Genomic DNA, 18,750 nt, shown 5'->3' on the forward strand with positions numbered 1-18,750 from the left:
ACGCCAAAATGTCTACGATCGCTTCCCCCCGCGAAGCGCCCACCCTCACCCGCCGCGTTTCGGCACAACCGCATACCCCGACGTCCTCGACCAGACCCTCCCTCGATGTCCCGCGCTCCCTCAATAGCTCACCGAACCCAGGTTCAGCCGCGACATTTGGAAATGGCACCGGAGGACCGCCAGCCGCAGGACCCTCGAAGCGCGCGAATCGGGCCGCCCTCCGCGAATACTACAACCTCAAAAGGGCCGCCGGTGGTGCGCCTTCGCTCGAGGTGACTGAGGAGTCACCCGACCGCAGCGGCATCGCAGAATACTCAGAGGTCCCGCCTAGCGAGCTGGACAGCCCATCCTTCGACGCCGATGCGTACGTGCGGAAAGCGCTGGCGGAGAACACGCTCGACGATTTGCTGCGGGTGTACACGCGAGTGCTGGGGGAGATTCGAGCGCTGGACGCGGAGAAGAAGGCATTGGTGTACGACAACTACTCGAAGCTTATCTCGGCGACGGAGACAATTCGCAAGGTGAGCATTTATTTCACACGAATTTTACTGAACAAGGCGGGTTGCTAAGACTGGGGCCGAAAGATGCGTGCCAACATGGACCCCCTAAACCCGATGGCCTCGACGCTTGACCCGGCGATCGCGGGCATCTACGCCCAGGCGAGCTCGATCCGTGATTCTCTGCGCAAGACCGTCGCGGCCCCCGAGTCCAAGGAGCGGGAGGATCAGGTGGCGGCCGCGAGGCGACGGAGGACGAGGCAGCTCGCCAAGGAGGTACTGGGCACGCCGGAAAAGCTGAGAGCGCTGGTGAGGGAGGGGAAGGCGGAGGAGGCGAAGAGGGAGTGGGAGATGCCGCGGCGGCTGCTGGAGGTTTGGAAGGAGAAGGGGGTCGGCGGGAAAGACGTGGTGGAGTGTCTCGAGGAGGGGGATGCGGCGCTCCGAGCGGGCACAGGGGAAAGCAGCGTACGGACATCCAAGGATAGTGTCAGCTCATAAGGACTTGTTTGATGATTTTGATATAGGGATTGAGGCATAGCGAGGGAGTTTCTGGCGTTGGGGGTCTGACCATTGACGGATCCAAACAAGTAACATTCCTATCGAACCGGAACTAAAGATTAGAAAATCCAATCCAATATAGAATACGACAGTGGCAATTTCACCGGTCACTTTGAATCAGTATCACGAGGCTCACGAGCGAGCACGGCTTGCAAACCATGCAGGAGGTCCAGCCAAGCCTGCGTTGTGTCCCTGACTTCGAAGAGTACGCTGAAGGACCAGAGAATGGTCATTCGACCGATCGATTCAAGGTTTTTTCTTTAATTCGTTTAGAGGTGGCTGGCCCGGGCGTGTCTTTGGCCGCATGTAAGCCATTTTCTCTCCTCTTTTTTTTATATATTTTTATAGAGGCATCTCATGGTCAGTATGCAAGCCAACAAACTTACAACTCGGAGATGTCCACGATGTTGAACGGATCCCGGTCGGCCTCACTGACGAGGACCTGAACACCGGCCTCCTTGCCCTTCAGCTCGCTCTCTAACAGCGGCTTCATCACCTCTGTCAGGTAACCCCTCTCCGAATTGCTGTGGAACACCGTGATAACCGTCTTGCCTTCCTGCACGGCCTTGAGGGCGTTGTGGTGGGTCATCTCGCCCGTCACGACCACGTCAGCCGCAGCGCTCTTGACGACGTCCCACCCACTGCCCGCGCAAACGGCCACGGCGTCGACGCGTGCCGTCGAGAGGCGGCCCGGGTCCGGAGAGGCGACCATGACGCGGCGCATGCCGACGCGCGAGGCGACACGGCGGATGATTTCGGCCAGGGATTCGGGCTGGTGGAAGGTGCAGAGGAGGCCGTAGCCCGAGCCCTCGAAGCCCGCGGGAGCCGGACCGGAGAGCGGGTTGATGACGGTGCGGGTAGAGGGGGCGGCCGTGGAGGATGAGGAAGCGGGGCCGCCGGAGACAATGTCACCGAGCCAGGTGTTCAGGCCGTTGGGGGCGGCGTCGATGGCGGTGTGGGGGCAGTAGACTGCGATGCCGTTGGCGGCGAGAAGGAGCAGGGTTGCTTGTTGCGGGTCCTTTGTTGTGATGGACTTCAGGCCGGAGAAGATGAAAGGGTCTGGAGAGTGTGTTCAATAGGGGTGGTGGGGTCTGAGATGATTCGGGACTCACGGTAGCTCACAATGACGCTGGCGTTCTTCTGTATGGCCTCCTCGGCGACGGCGTAGGTGAGGTCGTTGGTGAGAAGCACGACTGGGTTCTTGGGCTTCCGGGTCTCCGGGACTTCGATGTTGTCCAGAAGAAGGCCCACGTTGTCCCATCTTCTGTCAGCAAGCTCTTCGGGGTAGCTGGGTGAGGCGGTCAGTACGGGTTTGTTCATGAGACGGGGTGAGGTTATAAGGCTTACTGCTTGCGCATGGCATCCACCACCAGCGCGGTGAAGCTGGGGGAGGAGTACTTGTTGCTGGCAGCCATTGTCAGAGTTGTAAGCCGAGGTCGGTCAAGGTGCGAAGCCGTCGTGGAATTAGCTCTAAGGGTTGATTGTCTTGTTGGGTGGTAAATCGGCTGGGGTCGAGGTGTGAGTGCAGCTCCGCAAGCTCGTCGACTTATATGCGCTGATGCCCTTGCGAGCTTGGTACTCATGGAATGGACAGAGGTGCTAAAGCCAGTGAGCATTACGCCTCATGAATCTCATGAACAGAATCCTCGAGACACACTCTTTCCAATTGACTTCAATTCGACTCGAAAGATTCGGGTTTGATGATTGAAAGCTTGGTCGTTTGCGGTAAGGTGTAGAAAGTCAGCTCAACGTTGCTTGAAATATCTAATAAGTGCATATTGAGATTTCCCCCTCCCCAGAGCTGCGTCTCGCTGGGCTTGGTCGTATGACATAAGCCCCGCAATGACACATAACCCACTTCCAAGGCATGTCTTGATTCATTCTCTCTTAATTGGTTTGGTTTCTCCGCCTCCTTGTTTGGCATAACGTGCTGTCAAAGTCTTGGACTTGTCTAATCCTTGATGAGAGACCAATCATCTATTTGAAAGTAGGCTAAAACAAACATGACATCAACCGAGGATAGGTTGAGGGTAAAAGCAGAATGATGGAGTGGAGTCTTGGTATATAGATACAAAATTTTGCATTTGAGATATACAATCCGATATGGTGTAGTGGCCAACATGATGCCCTCTCATCTCCAATGAGAGGTTAGGCATAGCCCCGAGTTCGATTCTCGGTTTCGGAACATTTTGCTTTTTGAATGAATAACTTCTTAATCTATTTACTGCCGATCCTTTATGTTCTGGCGCGTTGAGTTTCTTCGTCAGCGATCTGTTTTTTCTTCTCTTGTTTAACTCATAATGTCTGGAGGCATCTCGTAATTTGCCGGTTGGCATCAAAGCGTATTGGATCTATACATCTGGTTGAACCATTCCCTACTTCCGAGTTTGGGCATATATATCCCCAGGCAACCTGCCATCATTGTGGAATTCTTTGCTGCATTCGTCGCAGGCAAGTTCGTCGAGGTAGAGCCCGGCAAAAAGACTGACTGCAACCTGTTTTGTGTAGTTGCTCCCTCGATTTCGCAAAGTCGAACGTCGAGAGAGCTCTCACTTTGAGAAGCCTCTAAAAGGTCTTCATTGCCAAGTGTATAATCACTGTAGGGATCTCTGTTGTCTTGGTTGCAGATAGCCAATCCAACAACGAAGCCAAGCACTGAACGGAACCCAATGACGGAACCACTCCGGCAATCACTGCACAGGAACCCCACCATCTAATCAATCTAATCACCGTACAGCCCACCACCACTACAGAACCCAAGCACCTCCGATTTTCGACATCTCCTCCGGCACCCGACCGTCGCAGACAACACCCGCCAAGCCCAAACAACGCCCAGAACCACAGCCTCACACATGATGGCAAACCAAATAACGGAAGCCTCTCTGAGGGCAGTCCTTACCGAGCGCCTGCAGGCGATCCACGTCGAGATCACAGACATGTCCGGTATGCATCCCGCTCTCGCTCTTTTGCGCAGTCCCCTCCCCTTCCCTCCCCTCCAAAGCATTGTAACCCCACGTCATGCCCCGCCATATTAGAAATACAAACGATCCAGCCAGCGTACCGCATCACAATCGGGCAGTGCATACACGGCGACTCCTTTCCACCGTATGCACGTCTTGGGAAAACTACATATATGTTTTAGAAACTGACGTCTTTGCCATTCTTCCAGGCGGCTGCGGTCAAGCCTTCACCTCCACGATTGTCTCCCCCGTCTTCGAGAAGCAAACCTCCCTTAAGCGCCACCGCCTCGTCAACGCCGCCCTCAAGGACGAGATTGCGCAGATTCACGCCTGGAGCGCAAAGTGCCAGACTCCCGCCGAGTGGGAGCGCGATAGGGCCGCCGCCGGCGGGGCCAGCGAGGGCCCCCGATGGACGGGACCGTTGGGGGAAGAGTCGAGGGCGTTGCTCAGTAGATGGAAACTGAACAAGAAACACAAAGTGAGGTCTCCAAACCTTAATTGCACTGGAAAAAAACGAACGGCACCCGTGCCTCGACAACTGTAATTGGGCAGGTGGCACGAGGCAATACACTGGATACGAATCGAATCAAGGATATGAGGCATCTTGGGGTACGGCGCGATAGGTGTTTGGACTAGACACCCCGTTTTCGAGTATATACATTTGGCTTCGCGGAAAATAGAAAAACTGAAGCAGGCTTTTCGTGGCTTCGTTCTTGTCATATATCAACCTACTCCTAACAGCATGCCTGGACCCCCAATGACCCAGCGCCCATTAGTCACAGATCTAGAAGAGTCCCAGCAAGTCCTCGTTCGTCTTCTTCCCGTTTCCTTCGCTAGGCTGTTGTGTCGGTGGAGTCGGATGTAGTTGCATGGCGGCCGGCAGGGGCTGGCCCGATCCGGTGTTTCCAAAATCAAGCCCAGAGAAGCCATTCATCATGTCATCCATGCCACTGCCGCCTGCGCCAGGGCTCATTGGGTTGGCCATCGCCTGCTGCTGTTGCTGCGGCGGAGGGGCGTCAAAAAGACCCATCATATCGGCCATGGCACTCGAAGTGGCACCTCCCGAGGGACTAGACACTCTGTCTGGAGTGTTAACATTGCTCTGCTGCTCGGCTGACGCAGGAGCGGCGCCATCGAAGTCGATGTCAAGCAGGTTTTCGATGTTGTTTTGAGACGCGGTGGTGCCGTTGGCCGCGGCCGCCACTGACGCTGCAATAGGGTTTTCGGCCGCTTCTTGCCGTTGCTCGCGGATGGCCGCACGCTGGATCTCGTCTGCCCCATAGCGGCCCTTGCCAACAAAGGATTCTGGTGGCTTGTGGTACACCGAGGCGAGAGTGGAAAGCTCTCCAAGGAGTTGCTCGAGGAGAGCTGGTGGGAGGCTGGTCATGGTTGTAGTAATGGCAGGCTTTTGCGAGAGAACAATGCTCTTGGCGACATCCAAGTCGCCTGACAAAAGACGCCAGTAGACGTAGGCTCTGTCCCTGATATCAGGGTTATCGTTATCTGTTGTGGCCTGTTGGAGGACTTTCTGAACCAAGCTCTGGGTGTTGCCAGGCTTCTTGAGGAAGAGCTTGACAACTGCAGTAAGAATCTGAAGTTGCGTCTGCTTCATGTTAGCCAGGTCTGGAGCCTGAGGGGAAGTTTGACAAACCTGTGTAAACTCTTCCATGAAACCCTCCACGAAACTAGCCAGAATGTCGTCTGCGTTGTTGATCTTCTCGGCGTACTCTCCCACAATCCAGATCAGTGATCCCCTGGCGGTCGGCTCGTCCAGCTCATCGATATACTTGCAAAGCGTCGGGATAACACCTTCGTAACCGGGGTACTTTCGAAGGATATCTTTAATCACCACAACCACCTCCTGGACAACGTAATTGACCTTGGTAGCAATCAAATCCAGCAGCGCATTGACGCACTTCTGGCTAGCGCTTTCAAGCTTGATCGCAACTTGGCCAATGGCCTTGACTGCGCGCTTGACGAAATCCATGTCGACTTCAAGAGCGTATTCCTTCAGTTCCGCAAGAAGCTGATCGAAGTTCTTCTCGTTGGCTATCCGTACCATGATCTCGAGCTTCTGGAGCTTAACGTAGGGAGGATCGTTGTATTTGCAGAAGAATACACGTAGCTCCTTGCTGAGGATATCGGGCTTCGCCTGGAGTAGAAGGTCGATGTTGCGGAGAGCAACGTATTGAACCTCAGGGGCAGAAGCCACCAGAGTCACAAGGGGCGGTGCCATCTTCTTGAGGTAAGATCGTACCAACTCCGGGCTGACAGCCTTCATATGGATGAAGACAACCTTGACAGCTGCTAGAACCACACTGGGGTTGACATGCTGGAACTGCGGCGCAACTCTCTCACAGATATGTTCGGCCTCCTTAGCGTCCGCTGCCGGGTAGTCGGCCAGTGTGGTCAGGATAGTAACGCGACCCCACTCCGTGCACTCGTTCAGGGCCATTAACAGCTTCTTCAGCGTCGCCGGGGTCACCACGAGCGCTCTTGTCTCTGGTGCGGTTTCGGCGATCTCTGACAGCGCCTGGACCGAGTTGGCGACCACCATGGGGTTCGGATCACCGATCAGCTCCTGTAGCGATTCCAGAAAGCCGTTCTCTATACACATCGTAGGGTTGAGATCGAAAAGCTTGGCGACACAGATGGCGGCCGTCTTGCGGACATATGGTGATTCGTCTCGTAGTGTCTTGCGCAGCGGTTCTTCCATGTAATCCACCATCTTGTCGACTCTAATGCAGCCCATCGTTCGGATCGCTAGCGCACGGATGAGGGGGTTCGGGTCTTCGGAATCTTGGACGAAAGTGTTGACGGCTAGAATGCAGAGGTCTGGATGCGACTTCGCGTAGTTCCTAGGTTGCCATCAGCGACTGCTTTGACAAGCCGTTTTGGTGACCTGAAATCAGTTTGGAGTGCAAGCTCACATCAGGTATAGATAAACCAGCTTCTTCTGGTCCAAGTCGGCTGTCGCGATGTTTTTGAGAACGTCAGGGAACAAGGCCGACACGTCCTTGCCCAACGTCATCGCCATGATCGTCTTCTGGATCGACTCCTTGCGCTCGTACGCATACTGAGAAACAAGTCCTGCCCGCAGCTCGAAAGTCTCTCCCTTCCTAGGCACAGCAAATGCGCCACGAATCCGGTTGACCGCCATGATGTTTAGTGTTATTGCTGGTAGAGAGTCTCTAGACTGTTCACAGTGTAGGTTAATGACGGAGAGAAGCGACCCGGCGGGATGAGGGAGACAGCCAGTCCAATCAGGACCTGGACAAGCTCATCCAAGTATTCGTGGTACCAGCAGCAGTCTGCTTGCTCTTGTGCGTCGTCGGGATTCGGGGATGCAGCAGATGCACCTCGTCAGTATTCGCCAAGAGGATGAGGTGGTCGAAGAAGTACCTGTCAGTGGAATGCACCCCTAACCTTAATCCCAGCCTGGCCAGCCTGGCAGTGCTGCGCGCTGAGGCACTCCATTCGCTAAGTAAATGGGCCTCACCCCTGACAGCCCCGCCCTTGATACTATGCATGTAACGAGTACTCTGACATATCGGGACCTTCCAGGTCCAGAGTTACAACGGTACCTACCACCTACCAAGCTCCCGTCAGCATTGCTCAGCGCATCAACGCTTCTTCCAACTGCCACAATCAGTCTTCACATTCCATATATCGACAGAGTCGAAACCTGCGTTTGGAAACTCAATAGCGCTGGATATTCCTACACCGTCCCTTCGTTCCTTGAGGAATCCAGCTTCACATTCACTCTCAAGCAGGTAAACAACCAGGATCAGCATGGTAAGGTCTCACCGTGGAAACTTGATGAAAACGTACCTTACCAAATAACCCCTCTCAAGGCCACACTACCAAACTTGCGTCGTCTGTTCATCGAGGCAAGAACGGATGATGAAGAGAGAGAAGTGTCTAGGAAGGCAGTGAGTAGCCCCTTGAAACGATCTGATGAATCCGACTAAGTTGGCCTACAGTTCTATAACGCAGTGCTATTTATGAGTTCTGTGGCGGTCTTCAGCTTAATAGCTCAAAGGATGAACGCTACTAAATGACGAAGCTTGGACTTGAAGCAAGCTTAACCAACGCAAACTGGCGCCAACGAAACCAGCGCGAAGCAGGAGCTCACCACTGCCATATCACAAGAAATCCGGTTCAGAGTGATTTGGCGCTGGTTGCTTAATCGCAGATCTATCAACAGGAAAGGACAGCTGAGAAAAAAGCTCAGCCGAGTAGCAGTTGATACCTGCTATTTGGGGAGGTAATGCCCCAAATATGCTCTGTTGCCTTCTGCGACACATGAGTCACTGAGGGCGCTTGTCAGAATGCTGCTTCCTGTAATCACCCAATCACGGGGCAGGTTCATTCGAGATCGAGGTGTGTACATGGGCCTAGGGCAGCGTCACTCTCGGGGCCTGGGGAGGGATATAATCAAGTGCTCATGCAGCGCCGGAAACGACTGAGCTTTGGACTCAAGTGGCTGTCCGATTCTTTGATTATTATCGAATTACCACTTCATACCGAAGGAGGTGCCCCAATCACTCAAGAAAAGGAATGGAGGAACATTGAAACGATAAGCAACGACTCGACTGCCTGATACCACCCGAACTATAGACTTCAATAACATAGCCTTTGGCAAGATGATCTTCGCAAGTCACAAATGCGAAAGCGAGCATGCGTTCTATGCAAAAGGTTAGCGGAGCGACTCAATACAATCGGTTGTACCATCCACATACGTAATGTCACAACTAGTTATATAAATGGTCCCTTAATATACCCATACGGTTACTCCCTGTCTTGTTTGGCGTCTATTATTTTCTTGGAGTGAACATCAAATTGTGACATGTTCTATGAGCACCTTTCACGACGACCTTGATCTCTTGGCTCTATCAAGTGCACAGCACCTAATGCTCAATCAAGACGGAAGGGACCACAACGGGAACACGGACTACAATTGAACTCAGACGTTATGGTTTATGCCCTGCTGCTCACAGATGACCCCGTTGAAACTGTCCATATCCGGACCAAAGGCCCTCCAAAACCGTAGACAGGGTCGTGAGGCGGAATAGGCACGGCAGCCACCTCCTCAGCAAACCAGCTCTTCTCCGCCAGAGCCTTTTCACCCGTTTCATGCTTGTATCCTGGTGATCCCTCCGAGTAGACGCCGAAATATCGATACTCTGCCTCACCATCGGGCGACCCAGCTACTCCGTCGGCCTCAGAAACGGACGCATTTCCAACGCCGGCTGGAACCATAATGACGTCTCTAGCTCGAACTAGGCATCTTACACCAGCGCCCATTGCATCCGAAACGCCTTGTCCAAAAACCAGCTCTCAGTTACCTTGAAAGACTCCTGCCAGCGTTCGTTAAGCGAACTACATGCCATAAAAGGAAGTATAATTTATCATAGCACTCAACAACTAGTGTTTGGATGGAAGTGCTTCAAGCTGATGGATCCCCAAGTCCCCTATTGAATTGACGTGTTGACCAGCGCTACATTCATACTATCTCGGTGTTTGTCAATGACACATACCGCCTTTTCCCTCAGCCGTGTTGCTGAAGCCTGTTCGAAACGCTGTCTTCATCCAGCGGTTTTAGAGTGCCGCGCTATACGAGAACGGGAAGATCATTGTTCGGACAATGAGTAGTGGGACGCAATGGTATGCCTTGGGTTGGATTCAATTCTCACGACCCGACATTCTACTTTCAGATTCTGCCGGATAAAACTAGAGAAACACGGCGGGCTACTCGTGGATCACACTGGGCAAATGTGTGAATGCAACTCAGTGAGCATTATCCAAAACCGATGCTTTGGGAAATTACCGATATGTATCCTCGTCACGATCTCGCCTGTTCATTAGTGTAGTCGCGACAGCACCTTAAAGTCATCTACCAAATCTCAGATCGTTGGCTCACTGGTATTCCGAGAGGTCGAACGAATGACGCGCCGACGAACCAAGGCACCTGACTTTATCCGAACATCACCAGGAATGGACGTCGGCTCCGAGAATCTATCCATTGGGACGTCTCTGCTCATCTAATAAACAGATTGGTATTTTGGGCTTCAATGACCATCGTCAAACCCCCTGCAAGAGTTCTCGTATCCGGTTGGCTGAGTATCATTCCTCAAGGTCGTCATCTTCACCTTGCCTATCCTTGGTTGGCGCTTTCGCCTCCTGCTTCCTCCACAACCCAGCGAGAAACTCATTTGTGCTTGCTTCATCCATGCTCTTATCCTCCCTCTTCTTCAGAAACCGCGGGAACCGCAGACTCAGCCCGCGATCCTCGCTGACCAAGCCGATCGCAGCAGTGTATGTTGGGCTCAAAGTAATATCCGCAAACGCCATCTCCCACACTTCCTGCGGCTCGAACCACACGTCAGGCTCCGGCCCCCAGTACTCAACGAACGCCGGCTTTTGGGTGCGCGTGTTCTTCCTTTCACCGCCGCTCAACTCGCCATCTTCGTAGAACTCCCTGTTCGCTTTGTAGAACGCATCCGTGAACCCGGACATGCATTTGCACACAACCTCGAGGGAGCCGGTGTGTTCGTTGCGGACGGCCATGAGGATAGGCGACCACCACTTAGACTTCCGTCCCTGTCCGTGCCATGCGGCAACAGGGATCATGTCCAGGGTATCGAAGCTCGCGTTATAATCCTTCTTGACCTTTAACCACGAATCTAAACGTTTATCAGGTTCGTATGTGGCTAAAAGTGGTTTTCGCCGTCCCTTCTTCTTCGGACCACCATCTTCATCTTTGCCATTCTTGGCCCTTGATTTCGATTTCGAAGGTGTGCGGGGTTCTTCAACGACCTCTCCGTCGATCTCTCCAGAATCGTCGCCTTGATATGGGACATCGGTAAGGTTGTCCAAGATCTTGACCATGATGCCCTCGCACTTGATGTCGATCGCCGCCTTGAAGAACTCCAGGACGGCATCAGAGTCTTGTGATGTTGCATCAAGGGTCTTTACCCAAGTAAACTGGTGAGGAACCTCAATGAACATGGACCGCAGAAGCTCCCTTCGTTCTCGGAATGGCCGATCCAATAGAGGCTGGCCATTGAGAAACATGAGGTCGAAGGCGAACATGCACACATTGACTTGTACGCTTCCGATAGCAACATCTTTCCGCGCACGGTTGCTCAGGGTTTGGAAGTTCTTGAGCTCTCCCGTCTCACTGTCCACCGCGACGACCTCGCCTTCCATAATAAAACTGTCTACGCCTTCACCCCGGATCTTAGGCATCAAAGCAACAAGATCAGGATACTTATCAGTCATGAGTTCCAGGTGGCGTGAAAAGATTGTAACCTTGCCCTTCTCGTCGCAATGAATTTGGGCACGTTGGCCGTCATACTTGAACTCGCAGGCAAAGTCCCTGCCTTGAAGTTTGGTAAGCATCTCCGAGAGATCCCTTGTAATGCTACCCAACATGGGCCGTAAAGGGATGTGGAGAGTTAAGCCGCAACGAAGTAGCAGCTCATCGCAAACGCCGATTTCCAACAAGACTGGCACGAGGTCGTTGTAGTTGGGACGTCGCGCGAAGCAGGCTTTGACGATTTCTTCCGGCCTGCTCCATACTTCAGCAAGTTCTTCCTTTTTCAACCTCTGGAGATCCTTCGTTGACCGTAAAGGAAACTCGGCCCCTGGGGGTCTCGAGAGTAGAAAGGCCCGAGAGAGAGCGATCAGCATAGTGGTTTTGACAGCGCCAATACGTAGCTGTTGTCGTATCAGCAAAAAACCGGAATAGGAGAAGTACTGCAAGGCTTACATGCTGGCACAGCGTCCGTACAATGTACCTGCTCTCTTCGCCACCCCGGGCATCCTGTAGAAGTCGATCAACGATCCTCTGCTTGGCCTCCCCACTTCCTTGACCTTGGCTGTTGGCGATTTTAACTAGCGATTGATAGACAGCCTTGATCGTAAGAGGCTTCGGCTTTCGCAAAGTAAAACTTTGTTTCTTCTTCGCTTCAAAGGCAACGTCGCCCGCATCGCCATACTTGTCGTAAATTGTCTTCAAAGCTCGACTGTCCAGTCCACATACTTGCTTGAGCGCCTTAGAGATTGCCGAACCTCCCAAGCCAAGCTCCAAGGAGATGTAAGGGGGCGAGATGGCATTGGTCGCAAGCCATACAGCTGGCAGCAAGCTTTCGGGATCGGCTTCGATCAAAACCCTGATACAATTGACCAGCGTATCCACGATTTTGATGCGGCTTTGCGTCGCATTCACCAGGATGAAGCATCGGGTCAAAAAGGCGTAGGATGCATGACCACCCTCCGCAGCCCAGTGAGCCTTGAGCTGAGGAACGAATTCTGACGGATCAAAAGTCAGCGGGCTTTGATCCAGAGGAATTGTCGTTGAAATGGCATCTTCAGCGTTGGCCACGGAAGACAGTGACAAGGTGTTCTTCTTCGGCGCCTCCGGGAACACGACAGTTGTCGATGAGATCCCAACGTCGGGCTTTCCTTCGCTTGACTGTACTGTCGTGCCTGATTGAGACTGCGGACTTGGCTCCTTTGCGGGCTCTGGGCATGGCGTTGAGTCTGCCCTTTCGTTTTGTACCTCGGCGTCCCATTCCGCTTGCAGCTTCCGTGCAAGTTCCTCATCTGTCAACTCTGGTTGCTGATCTCCCAGCCCCGACCCGTTTGATACAACCTCTGGAGTCAACTCCGGAGTGGCCTTAGCTGTCGATGTGCCATTCTGCTTCTGCTTCGAGAAGAAATATTCCAGTCCCCGTGACGGTACTCCGGACGAGGATTGGTCGTTGAGTTTCCTCTTTTTACTTGGGCTTGGCATGACGAAGGCAAAATCAGAAGAAAATCGACTTCAGAAATACGACATGCCGAGATGAGTGCAAACGAGTGACTTTGGCGAGGCTCTTAAAAATCGACGCGGTATAGCGGCAGCATCACTTCATGTTGTTCACAGCTAGTAGCTTCATTCACTGTTCCATGCGATAGCTCACCCCTGCCAGGCGTCTTAGTCAATGACGCTGCTTCCACCATGCAAACTTAAAGGCCCGTGCATCTTCCTGTCCTGGCAACGGTTTAGTCAGACAGGGTCCCAGTCGGCCAAACCTTTATCCTTTGCCGACGCTAAACCTCATTCGACGACCCAAGCGACTTCCACACAACATCGCACTTCGAACTTTTGGAAATCTTTCGCCAGGGCGGCCCAAGCCCCACCAGCGGCACCGATTTCTTCCACGTCCTCCCCCCCTCCACGATACCTCTCCTAACCCGCCGAACCTCGAAAACCACCACTCCTCTCACACACCCCCCACGCCGACAAAACCAGCAACCATGTTGAACGGCGAAGATCCGCCCGAGCGGCCCGACTACATTGTCAATATCATCAATGGCCTGGAGCGCTACAACCCCGAGGCCGTTGTCAACCTCGAGGCCTACCTGCAGGAGCAGTGCGAGCAGAAGTACTGCGACTGCAATGCGAACCGGACACTCCTGAAGCTGTGAGTCTCCCTCCTTCCCGATACACCCTGCTACTGCGCGTCTATTATCAACGCTGCCAGTTGGCCTGGCGCCTCTCCTTGTGGTCCTGAGCCGGTTATATGATGATCATGTAAACGTTTCCTATTACCTGACATGCACTGGCTGTTCCGTCATGAACCTCTCGGTCGCAACTGAAGTCAGCTTATGGTGTTGCCTGAACGAAACCGGAACACATGTTTCGACCATCAAACCAGCACTCGATCGTCATGGAACTGCATTGCTGACTCGTTGCGCCTTCGCGCTCCTCTTCCCCCAGGTACCAGCTCAACCCCGACCGCATGAAGGATGAGGTCGTTACCAACATCCTCGTCAAGGCCATGACCCAGTTCCCCTCGCCGCAGTTCAGCCTCGCCCTGCACCTCATCAACCCTTCCACCATTGCCCAGGGCGAGCTTGCCGAGGCCGTTACCAAGCTGCGCACCCTTAACACCCAGCTCGAGGGCTCCGAGTACGCTCGCTTCTGGAACACCATTGACGGCGACGATCTCTGCGCCGACCTCATCGCCGATATCTCTGGCTTCGAGGACCTCATCCGCACCAACATCGCCAACCTCGTCGCCCAGGCCTTCCGCGAGGTCAGCCTGTCCCAGCTCGAGTCGTGGCTCGGCCTCGACTCCGACGCCGCTGCCAAGTTCGTCACTGAGGTCGCCGGCTGGACCGTCGGCGACAACGGCGTTGTCACCGTTCCCAAGAACACCGAGAACGAGGCCAAGAAGTCGGAGATCAGGGAGGACGTCAACGTCGACATGTTCTCGAGGGTTATCCGGAGATCATGGAGGAGACTGTGTAAAGGAGAAGAAACAGACCAGTACATTATAAGCTGCTGCTGCTGGGTTTTCGGGTGAGAGGAAGAGAAACAGGAAAGGGGAAGCAAGGGCGAGATATTCCCCCTTGGCTGCTAATAGCTCCGTAAATGGAGTTAGGGCTGGAAGAGAGCATGGCGGCAAAATTACCGGCGTTCACTGTGACTTTGGAATTGGGGAACCATAGAGTATATCCCTGAATATGAGACATGCCACAAAATTTGAGATGTCGTATGAATCCTTCATGCAGTTCCATTTGTTCTAACCAGGTCTAAGACTTTTTGCTTGCTTTTCCGCGCCTTTTGCTGTAAAACACAACGCTCATCGCTTCGCGAGCTCCTCCCATTGAACACCACACCATTCCTCAAGATACCCCGCCTCACCAGCCTCGACCCCTCTCGGCTGGCAGTCCGCCTCGCAGACCCCCACAATGATTGTGCCCCAATCCATGCCCTCGAGCGAGAGTTCTTCAGCCTCGAGCTCCGTAATGGCGTGCGGCGTCATCTGCACCTCAAAAACCCTTCCGGCGCCGCAGTTGCCGCACCTTGGCATCTTTCCGCCGCCACCGAGCGCCTTGCCGACGGCGTCGGCCTTGGAGTACAACAGCGGCGCGCCGGCGAACTCGTAGCGGATGGCCTGCTCCGGGTTCTGCGCCATGCGGTCCGCGAACTTCTGGAACACGGCGTCCATGGACGACTCGAAGATGTCCTTGGTATCGCCACCTGCGGCACCAGCACCGCCCTCATTGTCGACCTCCATCCGCGCGTTCTGCGGCACCGGCATGGGTTCCGGGTCCAGCGTCTCGAACTCGGCGTCCGCGAGGTACGAGAGCGGGTAGGACTTTGGCAGGGCGTCGGCCGCGGGCCAGGGCTCCGGCGGAGGGGCGGGCCGGAGGGAGTCTGCGGATTGTTGAGATTGAGGGTCTCGGCAAAGGTCTTGGGGAGGGATGCTGCCGGGTCTTCGGCCTCCTTTGGCTCGGGCTGCTTAGGTTCGGCGGCGGGCTTCGAGAAAGGGTTCGACGACGGGGCAGCCGTGCTAAAGGGGCTGCTCGACGAAGCCCCCGTGCTAAAGGGATTCGCGTTGCTAGCGAATGGGTTTGCGGCGCCTGCTCCGCCGCCACCGCCGCCGAACAGCGCGCTGCCGAGGCCGGGACCGTCATTCTTCTTGGGATCCTCCTCAACCATTTTCTTCGGCGGCTTCGTCTCGGCCTTCTTCGCTCCAGCTGCAGGTGCGTCCTTGGATACTCTGACACCTCTCATGGCGCGGATGCTGCCCTGCTTGCGCCGGCATGTCGGCCTGCGGCATGCGAAGACGTAGAGGCGGCGCTCGTGGCCGGGGAACTTTTCGGGGAGCTCGCCGTTGAGCTGCAAGAGCTGGACCATGATGTCGTTACACACTTTGCAGCGCGCGAGGGCGGCTGAGGCGGGTTGTTCGGGGTTCAGCCATTCCTGTAGGTAGGCGGCGTGTCAGTCCGTCACTGCGCATGTCTACCGATTGCCGTTTGGTGGGGTGGAAAGCCTGCAGCGAAATACTTACTGGTTGACCACCGAGACGGCTGATGGTGTCCTCGTCGGCATCTTTGGTGGCATAACCGAGTAATACATTGGTCTCGGTAAACTCCTGCTCGGAGGAATCACTGTCGTAGTCTGCCATGGTTCTGCGAGTTTGGCGTGCTTTGCTTTGCGACTGCTTTGGTTGGGCTGGGTACGTGGGGTCAAGATTTTTTGGCCTGTTCAAAATATTTCGATGCGGGGCTTATCTTATCGCTGCTCGGTCGCTCTTCTTAAGGCGAGGGGTAACCACCAACCCTGTGTCTCAACTATTGACCACTTGGTCTCACAATACTTTCGAGATGCACGCCAAATAATCTTCATGATTGGATATCATTCCATTGCTCAGTTTGACAGGTCTAAGAGCAACGCCTTTTGTCTACCGTGCCAATACCTTTTTACATGGGAACCTATCAAACGCATTACTCCTCGGGACCATCCATACCGGGGCCTGGGCCTCCTGCTCTGCCCATCTGTCTCGCCTTCAGAAGCTCGTCGCAGAGGAGCAGGTTGGATGCAATGCTCGAGCTGGAGGCGATGCAGTTTCTGAGTACTCTGAAGGAGTCGAAGATACCCTCGAGCTCGGGGTCCATCGGCTCACCAGTCGCCAGGTCCAGGCCAACAACGTTGCCATCCGCGTGCTCATCTTGCAAAGCAGCCACTGTAAAATGTTAGCCGTTATTTTCGTGTCAGACATGATGTACTTACGAGCATCCTGGATGTCAAGACCAGCGTTGGCAGCCAGGGTCTTCGGGATGATCAAGAGAGCGTCGGCAAAGGCCTCGACACCCCACTTGGCCTTGCCCTTCACCGTCTTGGCGAAGGCATCGCTCTTGAGGTGCGCCGCACATGCGACCTGGAAGGCGCCAGCACCGGGAACGACGCTTCCATCGACGATCATGTTGTAGACACTGCGCAGACCGTCGCGAACGGCATCGGTGACCTGAGTGATGGTGTGTGCGTTGGGACCCTTGATCAAAAGTGTGACGGACTTGGGGTCCTTGACCTCTTCGATAAAAGTGTACTTCTCTTCGCCCAGAGTCTGCTCGTAGACCAAGCCCGCCCATCCCAGGACATCAGGCGACAGGTCGTCGACGCTGTTCTGTGCAGTACCACCGCAGATGAGCTGCAGTCTCTCCATGTTTCTTCTCTTGGCACGACGCAGAGCGAGAATGCCGTTCTTTGCCAGGACGTCGAGAGACAGAGGGTCGATACCCTTCTGGTTGACGATGACGAAGTTCTTGCTAGGGTCGTTTCCGCAGACCTCCTTCTTGAGCTCAACGATCTTCTTCAGCTTAGCGTCGACAAATCTGCGCTCGCTCTCCACCAACTTGTCCCTCTGCTCCGCGCTGGAGTAGAAGAAGCCAGAGTTGATCTCGGACTTCTCGTACTCCAAACTCACGTTCATCGTCAAAATGTAGGCATTCTCAACACGCTTGGGCATATCGGGGTGGCGGGCACCGTGGTCGAGGGCAAGACCCTTAATGAGCTGGGTGTCGGAGGCGGTGCGGTGCTGCATCTTCATGATCTCAACCATGTGCAAGTCGGGCTTGGCCGGGGCCTGGTAGATCGCAAGCACGGCATCGACGATATCGGGGGTGAGCTTGCTAGCAAGGCTGGAGTTGAGCTTTGTGGACAGCGACGTGCGGGCGACGGAAAGAAGCAGCTCGCGGTCGACCTCCTTGGCAAGCTTGAAGTCGTCGAGGAACTATCATCTGTCAGCGACATTTCCCGCATCTGTTAGCTCGCACAACGCGCACCTTCAGCGCCTCGTTCTTGGCAATCTCGAAACCATCCGTGATGATTCTAGGGTGCAGGCCTTCTGAGATGTATCGGTCTGCCTGCTTGAGGAGCTCTCCGATCAACAGAACAGCCGATGTCGTGCCATCTCCGCAGATATCATCTTGTGCAGTCGCGGCCCTGGCAATCATGACGGCGGTAGGGTTTTGTATTTGCATCTCGCGCAGGAGAACGTTTCCGTCTTTCGTCAGCTTGATCTGAGGTCGGCGCGCATTAGCAAGTATCCAGGGGAAGATGGGCAGTGTAGCGCACTTGACCGGAGCCGTCAACAAGCCTAGCATCGTTAGTAAATAGTCCGGTAGATACGGTACGAATTCTCACATACATCTTGATGGTGCCCAGAGGGCCGAGGTTGGACTTGAGGACATCCTGGAGACCTTCACCAGCACTGATGTTGACCTTCAGGGCTTCACCCCGCCGCTATTGGGGTTGTTAGTATTACAAACAATGTCGCCTGGAAAAGGGGGTGCGCACCCTCGATTCGGCCTTGGGGTTGAGCAGTTGCGCCGCGGACATGTTGGCTAAAGGTCGTCGAGAGGTTTGTGAGGGGGTATCGGTCGGTAAGGTTATTGGATTAGCGACCAGACGTGGAGTGTTCTCGAGGTTGACCTGGCCCGGGGAGCTTCAGATGCGGGACTGTGGTGGTGACTTTTTTTCTGCCTTGAGGTGGCAGGCGGTCAGGCACTGGTGGAAGGTGCTGGCTCGCCAGGTGCCTGGCGTTTCGATGCTAATGCTCGGTTCAAGAAACTACTTGTTAAATGCATAGGAGCATTTAAAGCGTTCATAACTTATAAAGGGGCTGCGTATGTCAGCGGCTACGATCCGTGCGTCATTAGCGGCTAGTGGCGACTGCATGCTAAGAGCGGGTCCCAGGGACCTGGGGAGTCGGGGTCCCCTAATGGACCACCACAGTGAAACCTCTACCTGGAGACTGAACCGCTGCTTTACCTCTAGCTGTGCTGAGTGAGAGCTGTCGACGAAGGTAGACGAGGTAGCTTCCTTGAACCAGCCACTTGTCATTTGCTTATACTCGGCTGTCTAAAGGATTTAGTTGATCAGGAACCCACTC

The 18,750-nt window shown here is 54.4% G+C and overlaps 10 protein-coding genes and 1 non-coding gene across 11 annotated transcripts; 5 read left to right on the top strand and 6 right to left on the bottom strand.

Annotated features, from left to right (window-relative positions):
• Positions 1-8: 8 nt before the first annotated feature.
• On the top strand, positions 9-569 carry ColSpa_03585 (vacuolar protein sorting-associated protein 52 B; the record flags this gene model as incomplete). Its single annotated transcript, XM_049269797.1, has 1 exon — positions 9-569. The coding sequence occupies one exon, from the start codon at positions 9-11 to the stop codon at positions 567-569; it is 561 nt and encodes a 186-aa protein (XP_049125754.1).
• Positions 570-596: 27 nt separating this feature from the next.
• Positions 597-995, top strand: ColSpa_03586 (uncharacterized protein; the record flags this gene model as incomplete). Its single annotated transcript, XM_049269798.1, has 1 exon — positions 597-995. One exon carries the CDS (start codon positions 597-599, stop codon positions 993-995), a length of 399 nt encoding a protein of 132 aa, XP_049125755.1.
• A 442-nt stretch (positions 996-1,437) lies between these two features.
• Positions 1,438-2,470, bottom strand: ColSpa_03587 (protein NIF3; the record flags this gene model as incomplete). Its single annotated transcript, XM_049269799.1, has 3 exons — positions 1,438-2,114; positions 2,168-2,343; positions 2,403-2,470. The coding sequence occupies 3 exons, from the start codon at positions 2,468-2,470 to the stop codon at positions 1,438-1,440; spliced, it is 921 nt and encodes a 306-aa protein (XP_049125756.1).
• A 682-nt stretch (positions 2,471-3,152) lies between these two features.
• On the top strand, positions 3,153-3,240 carry ColSpa_tRNA_098. Its single transcript is given in 2 exon segments — positions 3,153-3,189; positions 3,206-3,240. It is a non-coding gene; the product is annotated as a tRNA-Glu (tRNA).
• A 670-nt stretch (positions 3,241-3,910) lies between these two features.
• Positions 3,911-4,559, top strand: ColSpa_03588 (putative branched-chain-amino-acid aminotransferase; the record flags this gene model as incomplete). The annotated part of the gene is made up of 2 exons (XM_049269800.1): positions 3,911-3,998; positions 4,225-4,559. 2 exons carry the CDS (start codon positions 3,911-3,913, stop codon positions 4,557-4,559), a joined length of 423 nt encoding a protein of 140 aa, XP_049125757.1.
• A 240-nt stretch (positions 4,560-4,799) lies between these two features.
• ColSpa_03589 (AP-1 complex subunit beta) lies at positions 4,800-7,175 on the bottom strand (the record flags this gene model as incomplete). Its single annotated transcript, XM_049269801.1, has 2 exons — positions 4,800-6,455; positions 6,963-7,175. The coding sequence occupies 2 exons, from the start codon at positions 7,173-7,175 to the stop codon at positions 4,800-4,802; spliced, it is 1,869 nt and encodes a 622-aa protein (XP_049125758.1).
• Positions 7,176-8,995: 1,820 nt separating this feature from the next.
• On the bottom strand, positions 8,996-9,277 carry ColSpa_03590 (uncharacterized protein; the record flags this gene model as incomplete). Its single annotated transcript, XM_049269802.1, has 1 exon — positions 8,996-9,277. The coding sequence occupies one exon, from the start codon at positions 9,275-9,277 to the stop codon at positions 8,996-8,998; it is 282 nt and encodes a 93-aa protein (XP_049125759.1).
• An 864-nt stretch (positions 9,278-10,141) lies between these two features.
• Positions 10,142-12,815, bottom strand: ColSpa_03591 (DNA ligase 3; the record flags this gene model as incomplete). Its single annotated transcript, XM_049269803.1, has 2 exons — positions 10,142-11,737; positions 11,790-12,815. The coding sequence occupies 2 exons, from the start codon at positions 12,813-12,815 to the stop codon at positions 10,142-10,144; spliced, it is 2,622 nt and encodes an 873-aa protein (XP_049125760.1).
• Positions 12,816-13,321: 506 nt separating this feature from the next.
• On the top strand, positions 13,322-14,373 carry ColSpa_03592 (eukaryotic translation initiation factor 3 subunit K; the record flags this gene model as incomplete). The annotated part of the gene is made up of 2 exons (XM_049269804.1): positions 13,322-13,488; positions 13,785-14,373. The coding sequence occupies 2 exons, from the start codon at positions 13,322-13,324 to the stop codon at positions 14,371-14,373; spliced, it is 756 nt and encodes a 251-aa protein (XP_049125761.1).
• Positions 14,374-14,652: 279 nt separating this feature from the next.
• Positions 14,653-15,984, bottom strand: ColSpa_03593 (putative 20S rRNA accumulation protein 4; the record flags this gene model as incomplete). The annotated part of the gene is made up of 3 exons (XM_049269805.1): positions 14,653-15,289; positions 15,355-15,779; positions 15,868-15,984. 3 exons carry the CDS (start codon positions 15,982-15,984, stop codon positions 14,653-14,655), a joined length of 1,179 nt encoding a protein of 392 aa, XP_049125762.1.
• A 319-nt stretch (positions 15,985-16,303) lies between these two features.
• On the bottom strand, positions 16,304-18,197 carry ColSpa_03594 (T-complex protein 11-like protein 1; the record flags this gene model as incomplete). Its single annotated transcript, XM_049269806.1, has 5 exons — positions 16,304-16,542; positions 16,590-17,589; positions 17,642-17,878; positions 18,003-18,101; positions 18,156-18,197. The coding sequence occupies 5 exons, from the start codon at positions 18,195-18,197 to the stop codon at positions 16,304-16,306; spliced, it is 1,617 nt and encodes a 538-aa protein (XP_049125763.1).
• Between the last annotated feature and the right edge of the window lie 553 nt (positions 18,198-18,750).

This window comes from Colletotrichum spaethianum (assembly GCF_022836535.1).
Source record: "Colletotrichum spaethianum MAFF 239500 DNA, contig07, whole genome shotgun sequence".
Lineage (NCBI taxonomy): Eukaryota > Fungi > Ascomycota > Sordariomycetes > Glomerellales > Glomerellaceae > Colletotrichum > Colletotrichum spaethianum.